The sequence below is a fragment of the Pseudoliparis swirei genome, chromosome 17 (assembly GCF_029220125.1).
Source record: "Pseudoliparis swirei isolate HS2019 ecotype Mariana Trench chromosome 17, NWPU_hadal_v1, whole genome shotgun sequence".
Lineage (NCBI taxonomy): Eukaryota > Metazoa > Chordata > Actinopteri > Perciformes > Liparidae > Pseudoliparis > Pseudoliparis swirei.
In genome coordinates, this window is record NC_079404.1 from 11686549 (window position 1) to 11704479 (window position 17931).

The 17931-nt window shown below is 40.5% G+C and overlaps 1 protein-coding gene across 19 annotated transcripts in view; it reads left to right on the top strand.

The window, feature by feature from the left end:
- dst (dystonin) overlaps positions 1-17931 on the top strand; it is a 103945-nt gene that overhangs the window by 17372 nt on the left and 68642 nt on the right. For 11 of the 19 annotated variants that reach the window (XM_056435906.1, XM_056435911.1, XM_056435907.1 and 8 more), the window contains 5 exons: positions 7173-7234; positions 9909-9998; positions 11845-11943; positions 13059-13136; positions 14608-14700. In XM_056435906.1, the coding sequence (XP_056291881.1) occupies positions 7173-7234; positions 9909-9998; positions 11845-11943; positions 13059-13136; positions 14608-14700 (422 nt within the window). The remainder of the gene's footprint in view (positions 1-7172; positions 7235-9908; positions 9999-11844; positions 11944-13058; positions 13137-14607; positions 14701-17931) is intronic. The other 8 variants (XM_056435910.1, XM_056435922.1, XM_056435923.1 and 5 more) reach the window with 2 other exon arrangements.

Here is a 17931-nt window from a genome sequence, read left to right on the forward strand (position 1 = left end):
GGGAAGCAATCCCATACTAGCAGAAGGAAACTGATTCATCCACACTGTTTCATCGGTGGCCAGGAAATGAGCAGCTTCATATGTCGTTTGTGTTTCACTCTAAAGTTTACCGTTTTTGAACCATTGCTAAACCTCTTGACTTGTCTGATACCAGTCATGACTTATAAGAGAGATCAGAGAGCGTCTAGTGTATCGAGACAAAAGGATAAATGAGAGGAGGAACATTACGATTGTAAACGCTTCCATACAGACGTGTTAGACAGAGCTCTGCACTAATATCACCAGAACACCGACTGAGGGAATATCTTTCAGGCAAACTGTTTTTGACACAGCAGCAACGTTTCAGAGACCTGTGGAATCTATATCAAGGATCATTGAAGCACTACTGCAAGGTGGCAACTTATTGAAACTCTACAATTTCCAATTCTGCATGGTGTTACATTTCAATTAGCTGGTGTGCTGCATGGGTGCCGTATTTCTGTAGGCCAACCCGGAAGTCAACATCACACTGGTTCCATTTAATTTGAGATAATTGTAGAAAATAAACTCTGGGGCCAAATAGTTTGTACTTACTCATTTTGTTCAGCAAGATAATCTTCTCAAATGACCACCACTGTTTTCATTTTTTTATAGTAACGGGGATTTGAATGGGAATGTCTACTCTCATTTTATTTCTATTAACTGATCCAAGATAAATAAACACAAGTTAAAAAGTGTAGATAAAGTTGCATTCAATTTAAATTTAATATTTTGTCATATCTAAAGTGGGAATTTGCGATACATTTTGTTGTTGATATATCCACATGTCTCTGAAACGTTGCTGCTGTGTCAAAAACAGTTTGTCTGAAAGATATTCCCTCAGTCGGTGTTCTGGTGATATTAGTGCAGAGCGCTGTCCAACACGTCTGTATGGAAGCGTTTACAATCGTAATGTTCCTCCTCTCATTTATCCTTTTGTCTCAATACACATATGTTGATGTTAAACCACAATTGTTAGATCAGTCGGTGTAAATGCAGCACAGGATTAACTTTAAGTCTTGAGGAGGATTCTCACTCTCCACGAGAGAGAGAGAGTCTGGGGAGGAAAAGAATATTTACTCACGTGCACTAATACTTACTCATATGTGGCAGTTGCAGCTGTTTCACACATGCATGCTTCTATTGAGTAGTGCATGTGTGTGTGTCTCTGTGTGTGTCTCATTAGCTGTCACTAATGCTTTCTCTTTCCTTTCCTTGATGTAGAGTGCCCTTTTCTAGTGATAGCTCATGTCTGAGGGCACTTCGCCATCTACACCTCCATTAACCTTTCATGAAGACTTCCAAAATAATCACAACTTCATAAATGGAGGAAATGTGTATTTATATGCACCATAAAACTTAATGTTCAGATTCCAACAGTATCATTGATTATAAGGACACCTATTCATTGATACTGGTCATATTCAATGTAAATGCTGTGGATAATTATAATCTTTGCACGGATGTTGTAGACTTTATTTGATAGCCACATTGAGCTGAGTCATCATGTCAGTGGGCCTCTGTGCATTACAAACCCATAATGCGTCATCCAACAAGGATGACGAGTTTAGTAGGAACATTTTAGGTTGCTGCTGATGGAATTCTTACACCTGCTGAACATCTTAGCATGTCACTGTTAGCATGTTAGCATAATGATGTCAGCATTACGCCTCACAGAGATGCTAGCATGGTTGCAGAATGTAATATTTTTACAAAAATAGAATTCATGATCTTAGTGAAAAGGGCTTGAGGCACATCACAACGTAGTTCTAGACTAAACAATGGGAGAGTGAACAATGTGCTCTATATGTTGATCATCTTGATGAAGCATTACCCTTCAGTACCTTTCGGGGTGCTGCAGACATTTTCATTTAGTCTTTTATAATACAGGATCAGACATTACACTACCGTGCAGGATACTTGTTTGGTTTTAGTTTTTCATTTGTTGTCTTTAAGTGCAATTTATATCAAAGTGATAATGTGTTGACTCAGATCAAGTACACAGTGATGCACACCTTTATTTTAACAGCCGCTCCACTGCTATGCAACGGACGGCCTTGTACTCAAAAGGTACGCATGCCTTTGCTTTCTGAGGTGGTTGTGATACAAGAGATGTGAAATGAAAGCTGTTGAGCAAGAATGTTTAGCGTGTCCTTGTCGCAGGCGGGAAGGTAGTGGGCTTTTTTTAGTTGAGTCTTTTTGTCAGTTTTGTTTTCCCTCCCATACGACGTCAAGAGGATTACACTGCCTAGATTTTGATTCCTAGGACTTTTTGACTCTTCTCTGCTCAGAATGTGAGGATATTTTAGGCGTCCTGACGTAACAAGATGCCAAAGGGTGTTACTGCTGCCCCCTGTGCCAGGCATTCTCTGGAAAATGCAAACGCTCAACCAATGTCAGATCTTCAATCTCTAATGTTTAAGTATATCAAATAAATACTGGCCAACTTGTATTAACATCTAATAACCATTCCTTTTGGGGTGGAAAAATGACATTCAGCAACCCTAAAAATAAGACATCAACCCTCTACTAAAAAATGCTAATTCTACCACAAGCATTTATTTCCTCAGTCATGTATTTGTCGTATGTAAGGAAGTGAATAAAGTCGTCTAAGTGCTACAGAATATGTGGCCTGCAGTTGCAGGGGCAGCATGGTTTAGGGTTGTAGCTATTTATAGACATGCACATGTGCTTTGCCTCGGTCTACAAATAGGTGTCTCAGGAGTTCTATGCTCTCTAATTTAATGCAGGAGGGGGGATCTTAGCTTGCGTTGGGCTCAGACTGTACACCGGGCACCCAAAACGTTTGATTTGATACACAACTGGCCACTATGTGTCCCAATTTTCAGGGGCGTTAGCTGTCATTTTTTCTTTGAGTGTGCTCAAGCTGCAAATAATTCCAGAAGACTGCATAGAAAATAATAAGTGCTACTTTATGAATACCGGTTTAACTGTCTATATTTGCATGTCTTAAGGAGGATTTGATGAGTAGCTCCGGGTTTATAAATATCAAGATGTTCAGATGTAATATGAGAAAAAAGCGGCTAGTCCTTCAAACATCAACCCATTAACAAGCGGTTGGTTCAAAGTTGGTTAGTTCAGAGTAGCTTGACTACTGTATAGAGAACTTCTCCCCTTAAAATAATATTTTTTTAGGACATATTTGATTTGAGTTAACAGATATGTGCTTTGCAGTTAACAGCCAGAATAACTTTCCCAGGAATGTTGTTTTGGCTCGCTGATGAAAGTGGATCCATTTGGTATGGCTGTGTGAGAAATGCTTTATATTAGGCATATTCAATTCAATTCAGTTTATTTGTATAGCCCAAGATCACAAATTACGAATTTGCGTCAGAGGGCTTTACAATCTGTACACATCCCTGTCCCAGGAACTCACATCGGATCAGGAAAAAAAATAGGAAAAACCCTTTCACAAGGAAAAAGGGAAGACACTTTCAAAAGAGCAACAGAGGAGGATCCCTCTCCAGGATGGACAGAAACAATAGATGTCACTTGTACAGAATGAAGCATTACAGAGTTACATAAACACATTCAATGAGTATGACAGAGTGTATGGATAATTTGCATATGAATAATGCATATGAAACTGAAGTAGTGAGACAGGAGACAGATGCAGCTTTTTTTAGGACGATTAGCCGTAGTATTAGCTGTTTAACTAGCTGGCTAATAACATTGCATTTATGTGAAATAGTTCAAAGGTGCAACGATCAAAGTAGAATAATCACATCTAGTATTAGCTGATAATGATGTGCAATATCAGGAGACAGAGGGTTTGACACCGAGCCTTTGTGTTGTCTGTCTGATATCTGATATTTACTACTGCTTTTATGTTCTGATTAAATAATGTATGACTACTGTTTTGAAGTCTAATATGTTAGGACTGATACGACTCCACGCTCACTTCCGATCCTCAAGAGGGCATCATACTATTAAACTCACCCTCACTTTTTGGAAAGCACAGCTGCAGAAATAATTGATCTCATAGTATATTCAAACCTGCTCCCTAGTTCTGAGTCTATTGTGTGTTTTCTGTATGTGCAATGTGAGGAGTGTAGTAGGCTCGTGCTGACCGGGTGTGATGGCCGTTTGATGATGCAGCCGTTCAGCTATCGTCTGCTGCCTTGAGCTGGAGGGTTTCCTGGAACGCTGAGCCAATCTATATTGAAGAGGTTTATATATGATGCACAGAGAGCACAGAGAGGTGCGTTACAAACCAAACTAGAATGGGCACTCGGTAGAGCGCATACCTTCGCATACCACAAGATTGGGCATTGAATTATGAACATTTTGGCATTAGTTGCATGCCAATTGGATAACAATTGACCGTGCTATGGTAAAAAGAAGATTTTGACCTTTCCATGACCTTGACCTTTGACCCGATTGATCCCAAAATCTAATCAAATGGTCCCCGGATAATAACCAATCATCCCACCAAATTTCATGCGATTCAAGAAGATTTTGACCCTTTCATGACCTTGAACTTGACCTTTGACCGATCGATCCCAAAATCTAATCAAATGGTCCCCGGATAATAACCAATCATCCCACCAAATTTCATGCGATTCGGTTTAAAACTGTTTTTGTTATGCGAGGAACACGCATACAAATAAATAAATAAATACATGGCGATCAAAACATAACCTTCCGCATTTTCAATGCAAAGGTAATTTCGTGGACGACTGCAGGCGTCCCTGCTTTATTCCCTCTGCGATTCAGCTGTGGAGTCACTGGGAGTGATACACACAGCAGCAGTCAGACTACTTTCCTTATTTCTTTGGACTCTTTTTTCCCCTTTTCTTCAATGTTGTTTTTGGCAGGCTCTGATGTGATGCGTTGCTGCCCCTTTCTGATGTTTTTTTTCATGCCAGGCCTTGATCTATATTCGTAGACCATCATACAAAACCACTGTCACAGCAACCTACTTTCTAATTCTCTGTAGCTTTTACACATGCACTATTTTTAGATTTGAACTAAATGTTGGAATCCGCAGGAAGTACAGTCAGTTTGTTATATCTTTTCTTATATAACTATTGCCTGGAAGTAATAAAAAAACTTTTTAAAATCTCTAAAGTGAAAAACGGTCAGATTAACAATAAAATCTCTCGTCCTTTCTTGGTATTGTTTGTGGGGCATATCATGACGAGAGGTGATTGTTATTTTCATGGATGTTGTTCTCAGTCGTTTCTGCTGAAGTAGACATTGTGGTGAGTCTTGGAAGCTGCAATACAGAGAGATGATTATCCAAAAACTTTTGCACTCTTAAAAATTAGGTCTGTGACATATCGCTCACGCAATTAAAGATATTTGCATTCATCAAGTGATGCATGCTGTCATCAGAAATGATGCTTCATTGCTTTTAAATAGCAGCTTACTTATGAAACTATCCTCAAGCATGTGAACAGGGAACTTGTATTTGTTTCCCTGTGGATTTTCTTCCCTGTGGTTTTGAGTGCTGCTGCTAGATAAACATTAAACTGCGTAGAAACTCAAAATAGTGAGTAGCCATGGAAAACCTGACGGGACTCGTTCTGGATGCATGGTGAGAAAGGGAGCTCTGCTGCCCTCGAGGCTGGCAGGCAGTCAGGCAGGCAAGAAGCAGGAGACGGTTTCTGCTTCCTCACTCGCTTGTCCTCATGGCTTTCCTCTACCTGAGCCGCGGTCCTCCGGACAGCCCTCAGGGACTAGTGCAGAAGAGGAAGTACCTGCTTAAGGCTGAGAGGGAGCATAGAGCTCACCTGGTAACTCTAATGTGCTGCATGGGTCAGTATTTATCTCACTGCTTCTTTGTGTCCTTTCCTTGAAACGTTAGTCATGTGATCATGTGCTCATTTCAATAGTAGGTAAGATAACCTCGAGGACCGTCTTGTGTCACTGCAGATCATTAAAGAGCTTGTGGTCAATGTTCAGGGACATACTTATCCTCCACAGTGTTGTTGTCATTAGTGGAGTAAATGGGACTTATAGCCACCAGATTGTTGTTAATGTCATTGATTGTACTTACTGTATTTTGGTGTTCACCGAGGACGATTTAGAGGAATTGTGTCAGGAGGCGGAATGGGACTGAACTCTGCTCTGACACCGGATAGAAGCCGATAATCTTAACCCTTGTGTTGCCTTCGGGTCATTTTGACCCGATTCAATATTTAACCCTCCTGTCGCCTTCGGGTCAATTTGACCCGATTCAATGTTTAATGTCGGTGTTCTTTCGGGAGTCAACAAACAAACATAAAGTACCTCACACTTAAACTTGGAAAACAATATTAATTCTAATAATTTTCTGGAGATTTTAATAGCTGGGGTCATATTGACCTCAAGGGTAAAATATGTTAGTAAATATAAAGGTAACAGGAGGGTTAAACATTGAATCGGGTCATATTGACCCGAAGGCGACAGGAGGGTGAAACATTGAATCGGGTCAAATTGACCCGAAGGCAACACAAGGGTTAAGGAAGTCTACAGCAACCATACAAGTTGTTCATAATGTTACACACAAACACCAGTGTAGTTGTGCTCTATTATATTAATGCTGCTAAAAAAGTATCGATTTGAAGAAAAACATGTTAATCATTTTCCTTTTTCTTTTTAATGCATTCATTTAGCTTCACATATTTCACAGGCTGCAGGAAGTCTGGTTGCTATGGTCTTAGGAAACAAAAAAACAGTCCAAGGCATGCAGGAGAGAGTGATGTCATTTCAGCCTCTGGAAAATGATATCCTTCTCTTTAGCCACTGGGAAATTACATCCTTCTATTTAGCAACTGGATGGTCTTCATATACAGGACTGTCTCAGAAAATTAGAATATTGTGATAAAGTTCTTTATTTTCTGTAATGCAATTTAAAAAACAAAAATGTCATGCATTCTGGATTCATTACAAATCAACTGAAATATTGCAAGCCTTTTATTCTTTTAATATTTAATAATTTTTTAATTGCATTACAGAAAATAAAGAACTTTATCACAATATTCTAATTTTCTGAGACAGTCCTGTATACTCTCTTATCTATGTCACTTTTATTGAACTATTAATCTAAAAAACAAAAAATTGACTCTGCGCAGCAGTAAGCAAAATATACGTAGAGATCCCAAAATGATCTGTGCAATGGTTTAAAACTTTTTTTCTCTCAACCTCAGATGAAAGAGACAGAGTGCAGAAGAAGACATTTACCAAATGGATAAACCAGCATCTGCTGAAGGTAAGAACTAATGTGTGTTATTACATCAAATTGGGATATTCTGTTTGTGAAAACCGGTCTCATTCATCAGTGTCCCATTGAAAACATATAATACAGAGGTGAAACCTAAATAATAGTAGAAATACCCAGAATCAGCAAACTATTTTTCTCTAACATAAACAATCCATGTGAGAAATATTGGTAGTCAAAATAATTACCACTCTCCGTGTTAGGTCCCAACATGATGACATTCCTCCCCAGATATTATTAAAGCTGGCTGTCACTCAGCATGACATGTGCGGTTGCTCTGCTGCACCAACAGGTTGTCTGTTGTTGGCAGGGATCTGAATTGCTTCATGTGTGTGTTGAATTTATTCAAACACTTTAGCTGACAGAGAAGCACTGGAACATCTCATTTAATCTGCCTTTAGTAATGAATAAATGAATGAAGTCCTGCGTAATGTTATACTTTATATAGGATTCATACATCGGTGGTGCATTCATCACTAAAAATCAATTAATTGATTTTATGTTCGGAATACACAGGGAGTAATGTGATATTATAAATTAAGGCAAATTCATTAATTTAATTTGGTACTTTACATTAAGCATTAGTTGATGCCATAAGTCCCATTTATTATTGGATGTCTTGCAGGGATCCAGTGTCTTTACTCATGAAAATAAGCAGGAAAAAATATTGCTGAACTAACACAAATATTATATTAACAAATAAATAAAATCCCTAACCAAATGAGCAACCAAAGCAATGACAGAAGTTACAGTTGCATGAGAGTTTGAGAAAATGTAGCTACTTGTGTCAGATCTCTCACAAGCTGGAGTCGACGTCTTGGAAATGTTGTTATGGGAACACAAAATCACATGACTTGTCACATGGCCCACCAAGATGTTCAGTCACTTAGGGACTTCATGATTTCAAAACAAGAATAAAGCTGTATAAGGAATTTTCGAGAATATTTAAGGACGTGTCACACTTGTGTCTGTCATGTGTGGTCACGGTTGTCGCAGCAAGAGAGGACCCAAACGCCGACATTACTGCACAAACTATTTAATTACAAAAATCACAGACCAGACCAGACAGGAACGACAAAAACGCAGACTAAACAGTACGAAGCCACACTGGGAATGAGCCGAACAGGGTTTACATACACAGGCAAGGTGAGAGGATTGGACAACGGGGAACGAGACACAGGTGAACACAATGAGGGCGGGACCAGCAATCACACAGAAGGAAACAATCAGGGCCAGGGCAGACAATCACAGGGAGACAGACGACACAAGGACTTCTAAACAAGACACAAAACTAGACACAAACTCCAGATCCTAACAGTGTCACCGTGGGTCCTTATTGGGGAACTTCTCATCTGTCTTAGCTGTACTTTGTGTTTAGTGCAACTCTTATCATAATAACTCAATACACCAATAAATAACCCGCTAAACGTCAGCATTAGCAGGTTTAAACAAAACTGTTAACTGATAACTTTGTTAGTCACACAGCTGCACGGCTGCTCCACTCGTACTCTTTTTTTTCATTAGGAATTTAAATAAAGTGTCAGTGTGGTAACAGACAAATAATACATGACATGGCGGACCACTCAGTTCCCCCCAAACCCAAATTGTATTAATTATTTTGCTCCTGAGGGGATTTTTGTGTTCATTGATCATCACCTACAAAGTGTGGTGTGGACCATAAACCTGTCCTGATGGGTCACTTTATGGTAAATACTTGATGAGGATGGGGCTTCCTGTAGATCAGTGCTGCTGACAGGTTATATGATCATTGGTGTTTGATGTTTTCAAACAGGAATGCATTTATTATTTTCGATATGAAAATCATTAGAAGGGTGCATGAGGCCCATGAAGCTGCAGGCTTCAGTATAACACATGCAGTGACGGTGCAGAGGAACAGAGAGAAGTGTATAACAACACTAAGTTCTGTCCTGTAGGTGTCCCGGCTGAACTTGAGTTTGTGGTTTAATTTAAATGTTTGTATTTTAGATTTCAGACCTCTACTTGTAAAGCCCATTTCATTGAAGAGAAATTCAGAGGTGCTGAGTAATAGTTGGGGGATCTGCGCTGTTGACCCAATAACACAAGGGTGCAAGTCTATTTTGGCTCCACAGCTGTGGCGGCTATCTGGGATTACAGTGCTGAAAGCCCTGTGTGAAAGCAGGTCAGCGGGTAGCAGGGTGATTTCAGATGTGCGGTATTTAGACAGGAAGGAGAGATGGGCCCGCTGGAAAGAGAACGCCTAGCACCGGAGTTAATAAGATACGGTTTCACTATGACTTCCTGTGAGTTTTATGCTACATTCATTTCAGTTTTGAGGGAACGGGGAGGAGATTTGTTGTAACTTGTACATCCCAGATTTTTCTTAACTTGGGTTTTAAATTGAACACCAAGTTAATTGAGTTACATAAGAAAGACACATCAAAGGCAGAGTTATAGTTACACCAGGTGTATGGATTTGAAAACATGCGTAGTATAATCCTCACACATATCTCTTCATTAGTAATTCAGATCATTATGGTTCAATAACTGTGAACAACTCAGAGATTTGAGCTCCAATTTCGACCACATGTGCAGAAATTGTATAGCTATTTGTTATAATGAACAGTCATCAATTCACATTTTTACAATACCTGCTCACATTTTGCTTTCTCCCTCATGACCTTAGGTACGAAAGCATATCAATGACCTGTATGAAGACCTACGAGATGGACATAACCTGATCTCACTGCTGGAGGTTTTGTCTGGAGACACATTGGTGAGTTAACGTTTACCTGTTGTTTTAATGTTCATGGGCAGTGTTTCTTAAAGAGATAAGAAACTCACAACAAAGTGCGGATGAAGTTTTGGTCCATGGACATGTTGAGTGATCCTATTTCCACTGACATCAGCCTTATGAAACCACAACACTTTCCGAAAGTGAGAAGTCTATTCCTCTTCCGTTAGAGCTGCTCATCATACCTCTGCATGACTGATGATCTTGCCCTGCGTCCTTCCCACTTATACAACTGATGGCAGGAGGAATTCTTGGGATTTGATGGTCTGTAATCGGATCTGCTTTTACTGTGCATCCACCCAAACCCCCTCAATGAAGTCGCATTTTTGAGGAGATTTGTATGCAAGTTATGAACATATCAAAAGACTATTTTTGTTTCTTTTTCCTGAAAACTTCTTGGATATCTACGAAACTGACCAATGTGTTTGGGATGTGTTGTGTTGCGCTACTACATGTTGGTAAAAGGGAGGGACAGTACGCCTTGTTTTACGATACTTTTGTTTTGATACTCAGGGATGGGGCGCTTTGTGCCACTCAGTATGTCGCTCAAGTAGCAACTAACTTAAGTGGGATATTAAATCCTGTGATTAGCCCAAAAGGTTGTTGTCTCTCAAACAAGGAAATGTAAGCAAGGAAAAGCAGTTAGGAGGGGAAACTAGCACACTTTAGCCCACTGGGATTTCTGGCAAGTACTTTACAGCCGATAATAAGTAATTAACAAAGCTAACAGGCCTTTTTAACTCACTAACTGATAAAGGCTAGCATTATTCTGTATTCTTCATTTGGACCTTCATTCCCCATGCAAGCGTTAACCGTACAATTTGAGCTTGACAATATGAATACTATGCACAATTACATCAAAAGTGGTAGTAAAATCCAAGAGCACAGCCCCAAATCGTAACATGTCATCCATATCTGAATAAGCATCATAAACTGTGCGCATGTAAAATCCAATACAGGCTACGTTGACGGTATCAGTCTACAAGAAAGAATAACCAAGTTTCTTCAGACCTACCTGTGCTTATTTCCCATTTGAGAAATGTATCTACATACCACAATTACATGAGCACTTATTCAAACTGCTGTGTGTCATAAACTGTTTAAACTCTTCTGGAGACAAGCATTGCTGCAAGTCCTTTTTGAAAATGCCCTTTTACAAATAGTAACATTACGAGGGCAAACATTACTGCACTTGACAGTTAACCAACATCAAAATGTGACATTGATTCTATAAATTGCGTTCATGCGCAGTATTTCTGTGAGTGCGGGAAACTTTGCTGTTATGGTGATTAAAACCTATCTGGAATGATCGCTGTCATAACTTAGAATAACTAAGAACTGAAGTAGCAATCGATGTCTAGTTCATTATGTGTATGCGTTTAATCCCGTAGAGCACATAGCGGCACAGTGTGTGTGGCTGTCGCTCTCTGGCGTTACTACTTAGGTGCTGTACGTTATTCAGCTGGCTATCTGCAGTATTATTTAATTTCTCTGTTAACATGTCATTCTTTCATCTTATATTGAAGTATGTTAACACAGTGTTTGTGTAGTCCTGAGCTCCATAATGTTCTCATGCTGTGTTGTCCCTTTCTGTATTTAAATTGCACGTCTTCCTGTGCAAGGAGCCTCAGCAGTTACTCCTCCTCCAGTGTGACTAACTTTCATCCTCTACAAGCTATCTATTTTCTGTCTACATCCTGTTTCCCTTCTACTTTCCTCCTTTTCTGTTGTCCACTCTTTGATTGGTTTCCGTCCATTGTCTAACTTCCTTTTGATTTGGCCGCTGTGTGTGTCCATGTCTTCCTTTCTTCCCCATTTCGGTGATAAGCCAAGGGAGCGTGATTTTCTGAAGACTTTGCGGTTGGTGAGTGGGACAGAAGCATGTGCAGTTGAGCAGCATGGAGACACGGTGGATGATGATCAGGGGGTACGTGTGGCCCTCCCCTCCACCCCCTTTTAACAAACTAATTCAGAGTTGTGCCATGGCCCGTTAACAGGAGTGGAGAAACAATCCCGCGATAAGACTTGTCTCTGTAAATCTACGTACTGGCTTTAGCAGATATTGTAGTTCTTCTATATGCTTAGAGAGTAGTGTTTCACTTTTGACCAATTTAGCTGAATTTGTGATTTCTATGCAACATTGTTTTAGTAATGCCACTTCTTTTGATCCGCAAACAATGTCCGAATCCTACATGACCAGATGACAGTGATGGTGCAGAGATTGTTGTGCACATGATTTAAAGACCCAGGCCTCTTCATCCTCAAATGCGTTTTTGAATATGTGTAAATGTGGCCTTTTGATCTTGCAAAGGCATTAAAAAGATGCAATATCTTGAAAGTAAATTGCCCATAACGCTTGAATCCACCTCACTAGCTTTGCTCATCACTGAGCCATGCAACCAAAGCGCTCTGAACCGACGTGAGCATCAGGACATTTTTCATCTGCCGCTTTTGAATATGCTCTTAAGTATTTTGAAGCCTCAAGAGCTCCTCATAAGTGTATGAGAGCCATTGACTGAATGCTCGGGGAGATGGGTCACTGTTGCTTTGCTATTGAGATGAGCAGGGTTCTTACCAGCTTTCATCAACTTAGAGATACGGCTGAATACAGCACACCTCTTTTACCGCTGCTGCATCCTGGCTACAGTGCATTTTCTATTTCATTACCTCATGCTGTGGCACCTGAGTGTTGATTAATTCATTCTGCCATTATTTTAATGTTTTATATTTGGCATCTACAGCACAGAAAATATCCTTTAACTGTTACTTGGTTTGTTATTACATGTTAAAAGTACATTTCTACAGAAGTAAACGGTGGAAAATGTTTGGTTTATGCACCGTTTTTTTATAAATGGCCACTCTAGTTGTGGGTCGGGTTTATCTTATGTGTTCTATGAAGTCTTTATCTCCAGAATAGCAGGAAATAACATGGATGCATGTCCTGTGTCCACCATGTTACTAATCATATTTGAAATGTGTCCTCTGATATTGAGAAAAATCCAAGTATGCTACATGGCCCCTCTGCCCTCTTTATGTCCACAGCCTCGGGAGAGAGGAAGGATGCGCTTCCACAGACTCCAGAATGTACAAATAGCGCTGGATTATTTAAAGAGGCGACAGGTATGGATCAATCCAAGCACTCAAACTCTTCTTCTGTCACACTGTTCATTGGAATGAATTTGAGCCATTATTGCTTATTTATTGTCATAAATGAAGAAAAAAAATGTAAACAGTCATAAAAAACTGAAAATCCACATGATTCATTCAGAATGTTCACATTTTTATGCAGGAAGCAAATGTAATTAAATGTTACAGCTGGATAGCACTCGATGCATGAATACTAAATGTAGCAGTCCGTGTGTGCAGTTGCATCATATTAAGAGAGATTTGTTTCCCTTCTAACCACTAAAGTAGACAAATGCAAGCAAAGGTACATGTGTAAGTGAAGTGGGAATGCGCACTGTGTGGCACACTGTTTCTAAATATCTGGGCACAAAGTGTGGAAAACTGTTTCTGAATATCTGGCCTCTGCCTCAGTGCCACATTGTGTGGGACAGCCCCATTTAGTGGTGATTACTTCGACCCCGCCTATTCATCTTTCTGATTTTCTTTCTGAAAATCACAAATCAGCTCCCACAAATAGTAGTGGCAGCGTTTAATAAGGAGCTACATATCCCATCGGTTGGGTTTCAGAGAGCTCGAATTGCCCTCCCCTCCCCTCCCCCCACCACTCCGGATGTGATGTGATGAAGAACACGGCCTTGCACAGCCAGAGCCAGATGTGATGTAAGACTTGAGACAAAGGAAACATAGATGGTCACAAAAGAGTGTCTCTATTGTTTTAGCTGCATTACACACCAGATACTTGCATTCAATTCAATTCAATTCAGTTTATTTGTATAGCCCAATTTCACAAATTACAAATTTGTCTCCTGCCCAAAACCTCACATCGGAGAAACTCCCAAATAACCCTTCAGGGGAAAAAAGGAAGAAACCTGGAGAGAGCAACAGAGGAGGATCCTCTCCTAGGATGGACAGATGCAGATGTAATGTGATATGACAGAGTGTATGAATAGTTCATAGTAGGCATATTCCACGATGGAATCAGGCGGAGTCTCAACAGGACAGTGGCATCAACTGTAGTCTGTAAATGTAAAATGATCTGTTAAAGACAGATCTCCCCCTGCAGCTTATTGATTGCAGTTGTAACTGAAGATCACGCTGGCTTTGGAGGAATAGATAACCTGCTCTATGGTTGTACTGTGTTTTTCTCTCTAATGTGTGGAAGATAAAACAGGCCGAGCTCCTTTATAGTAATTAATTAGTAGCACACATTCCTTTCCTCCCCTCAGTCCCACATGATCATAGCAGCTCCCTGACATTATATAATGACTGTTGTGCCACCTTGTGGTGCTTGTTATATGACAGTCATACGAGTCAAAATAGACAAAACCCAGTGAAACTGATATTTAATACTTGTTTAATACACTCATCCATGTAAAGGGGAATGCCACAATTTAGAAACTCAAAAGCGGGCTTTGAACATTTGGAGATATTGTAAATATGCTAATCATGTGTTTCCTCTCATCAGGTCAAACTTGTAAATATCAGGAATGATGACATCACAGACGGCAACCCAAAACTGACCCTGGGATTGATCTGGACCATAATTCTGCACTTTCAGGTCAGTTTTGTCATCTCATGCTTTGGTAATTCCTAGTTAAATAGCCAATAATTAAAATGATCTATGACTGGATTCGTGCACATTTGCATTTAATTGTATTGTATACAGTTTTTCTTCCACAGACTTGGTGATTTTTAAAGTTTAAAGTTGTTTTGGGTTTGTTTTACATAATCACATTATAAATTGCTTGCGCGCGCGCACACACACACACACACACACACACACACACACACACACGCACACACACATCGGTGTTTCTTCGTTTGACCACAAGGTGGCAAAGCTGTGCAGTACATCATGCTAAGTGCTGTGATCACAGTCTTACTCACTGGAGATGATAGTGATGATATATGATTTTAATGTTTACTTTAATGGCTTACTTTAATTCACGTTTGATTCAGCTTGAGTTGTAATTTGACAAGTTAACACCATGTTGCTCCTGGTAGTGTACATACATGTTTTGGTATTCACGCGATGTATTGGGACATAGACAATTCTCTTGCATTCACATATATATGTTTGTGTTTAAATACCGATGAAAATGTCTTTAAAGTTGCTTTGATTTGTCATTATAAAGTATTTTACTTTATGTAAAAGAATATTGCATTCCCAAACAAACTTTGCAGTTTGGAGAGTTGTGATGGTTTTCAGATGTCCCTGTGCTCTAAGTCTGGGTTGATATTTCTCCCTGCATGTTCTCTTCGGGTTTACTTGTCATTTTTTTGTCTGGAGTGATCATGCTGAGTGGGCTAGAGTGTGTGCACACACATGCCAAGAGTATCCAGGTGTTCATCAAAGTGTCTTTCCAAAATCCGATAGCATGCAGAAACTTCATTCTTGAACTACTTCTCACTCTGATTATTAATATATTTGGCATATTCCAGATGAATGAGTGGTTGGTAAGAGACAGGAACAAGTGCAGCTTTAATTGAGATGCTACTGAGATTGTGCTTTCTTTTAGAACAAGAATGCATCAGTCTGACCGACGCCCTCAATGAAGTTATGGGGGATGAAGTGGTTAATAGTCATTTTGTCTGGAATGGCTGAGGCGTTGATGCTGCCAACAGCTTCTGCTGTTTGTCTCACGCGAGCCCTTGAGCAGCAATGGGCTTGTTTCTTCTTGATTTAGAACGATGGCAGTGTCACAGGCTACTTCTTGGGCTTTATTATATAACCACACCTGACAGCAGATTAACATGCATGAACTGGTGTTTGAGACTCTCTCCTTTGTGTGATCATGTCAGTGCAGATGAGAAGGTCATCACACAACACTGCCGCTATTCTTCACAATGTGCTGTATTTTCACCTGGAACATGGTGTTGAGTGTGATGTTTATTTTATTATGCAGCCGGTGACAATGCACCACCATTGTTGTCTATTTACTGTTGGTCTTGTTTGTTTATTTTGCCCTGATTGTTACTTGATTGATTGTCACCGTTTCTTTATCTGTTGCTCTTTAAACAAACACATCGTCATGATTAGATTATTTCATTCATTCACTGTAAAAAAAGAAAGAAAACTAGTACCTATATACATCCTATAAAATGACATGCAGAATTTATTTTACTGAAAGAAAACAAGTACAAACATAATGGAATACTGCAGTAATACCAGTATTTAACATGTTGTCAATAAGTAGCTGTGTGAGTGATCACAGGACGCTGTAGTTTGAACTGTGTCGGCTTTCAGGTGACTTTGACCTTCAGGGAAACTTAAATACTGAAAGGTGACAGTGGCACAGTGTTATTTTTAGCTGAGCTGTTTGGTGCCATTATATTTACCTTTGTCCACACTACTTGATTGTTTTTTTCTCGTGTTATAAAAGTATTGATACATTCCTCGACGGTGGACTCGTGCCCCGCGCTGTCAGTTATGTTGTTGCAATGGTTGTATGTGGTGAATCACCTCCTGGTCCGACCAGTTTGCTCCCTTGTGAACTGCGGTGGTGGTGATCTGTTCAGATAATTGTGTTTGTTTAAACCGTTGGACTTAAGCCCCACCTCTAGCTCCGCCATTGTCCATAGCTTGATTAATAGACAAAGTGAAAGCACTTTGTTGTCCCGCTTGGATTTGCCTCTGCTTCTGTGGCTCTAGTTGACCTACGCTGTGCTGCTTTTCAAAGCCTTTCCCACCGGCTGCGACTGTCTGGTTCACGCAGCTAAACTTGCTGAGCCAAAATTTCTCACAGCATAATAGCTGGCCATCAGCTGGCATCCACTTGCAGATTAAACATGGTCCTTCCTCCACACCTTATTTACAGACATAAATATAAGGAAACATAGTGACGTGTACATGTTTACTGACGAAGCAGGCGAGCCGGCACAAAACAGGTCCGTCCACAAGTCTTTTCCACTCTTGCACAGCTGAGAAATATAAGCAGATGTCTGTGAGTGTGTGTGCATTTATGACGTTTTTGCTGGATTAGCAAAGCCTGAGAAATGTTTCAAAGGTCAAAAAAGATTCCAGTGTCAGAGGAGAGACTCAAGAGAGAGCATGCGGGAAAGAGAGCGAGAGAGAGAGCGAGAGAGAGAGAGAGGCTGACCAGTGCTCAGCTGTGAGTCAACAAAAGGAAAACGTCAGCTCTGCGCGAGTGGAGCGAGCTTTATATCTGGCTGCCGGCTTGTCTGTCCCTGATTATCGCGTGCCAGTCGTACAGCGTGAAAAAATGACTTTCGGTCAATGGCATAGTGACTCTTCAGACCAAGTGGAGCTCATCGGATACTTTGTCTGAAAACCGGCTCACTGTTAAGAGTTCAGCCCTGCCGATGGGAAAGAGCCTGTAGGCCTGTCAGCCATGGGAAACATCTGTGGCTGTGTTCGAGGCCCTCAAGAGGAATGCTATGTTGACCCCAAGAAAGCTCCCCTGAGCCTGGGATCTAAAGAGCTTAAAGGGCGACGCTATTTTCAGAGAAAGAAAAGGAAATCGGAAGCTTTTCAGCCTGCTGGATCCCTCAGGAGTCCTGGAAGTGAAGCTATTGCAACCGAGGCCATCTGCAACAGTGCAGAGCCTCAAGATGGCCCGGATGAGAACGCAGAGGAGTTGGCCGAGCTGGATGAACCATCAGAGGGGAAGAAACATCTGTCCAGGCAGGGCAGCCTCAGCACAGGCGTCTACGTTGGCGAGGTACCGGTTTTAATCCTCAGAGATCCCTGTAATCGATCAAGCAAGAGGTTAGCTCACAGGTTGGGAGGGTTTCACTCAGAGCAGACAGGAGACGTCCGGAGCAGCTC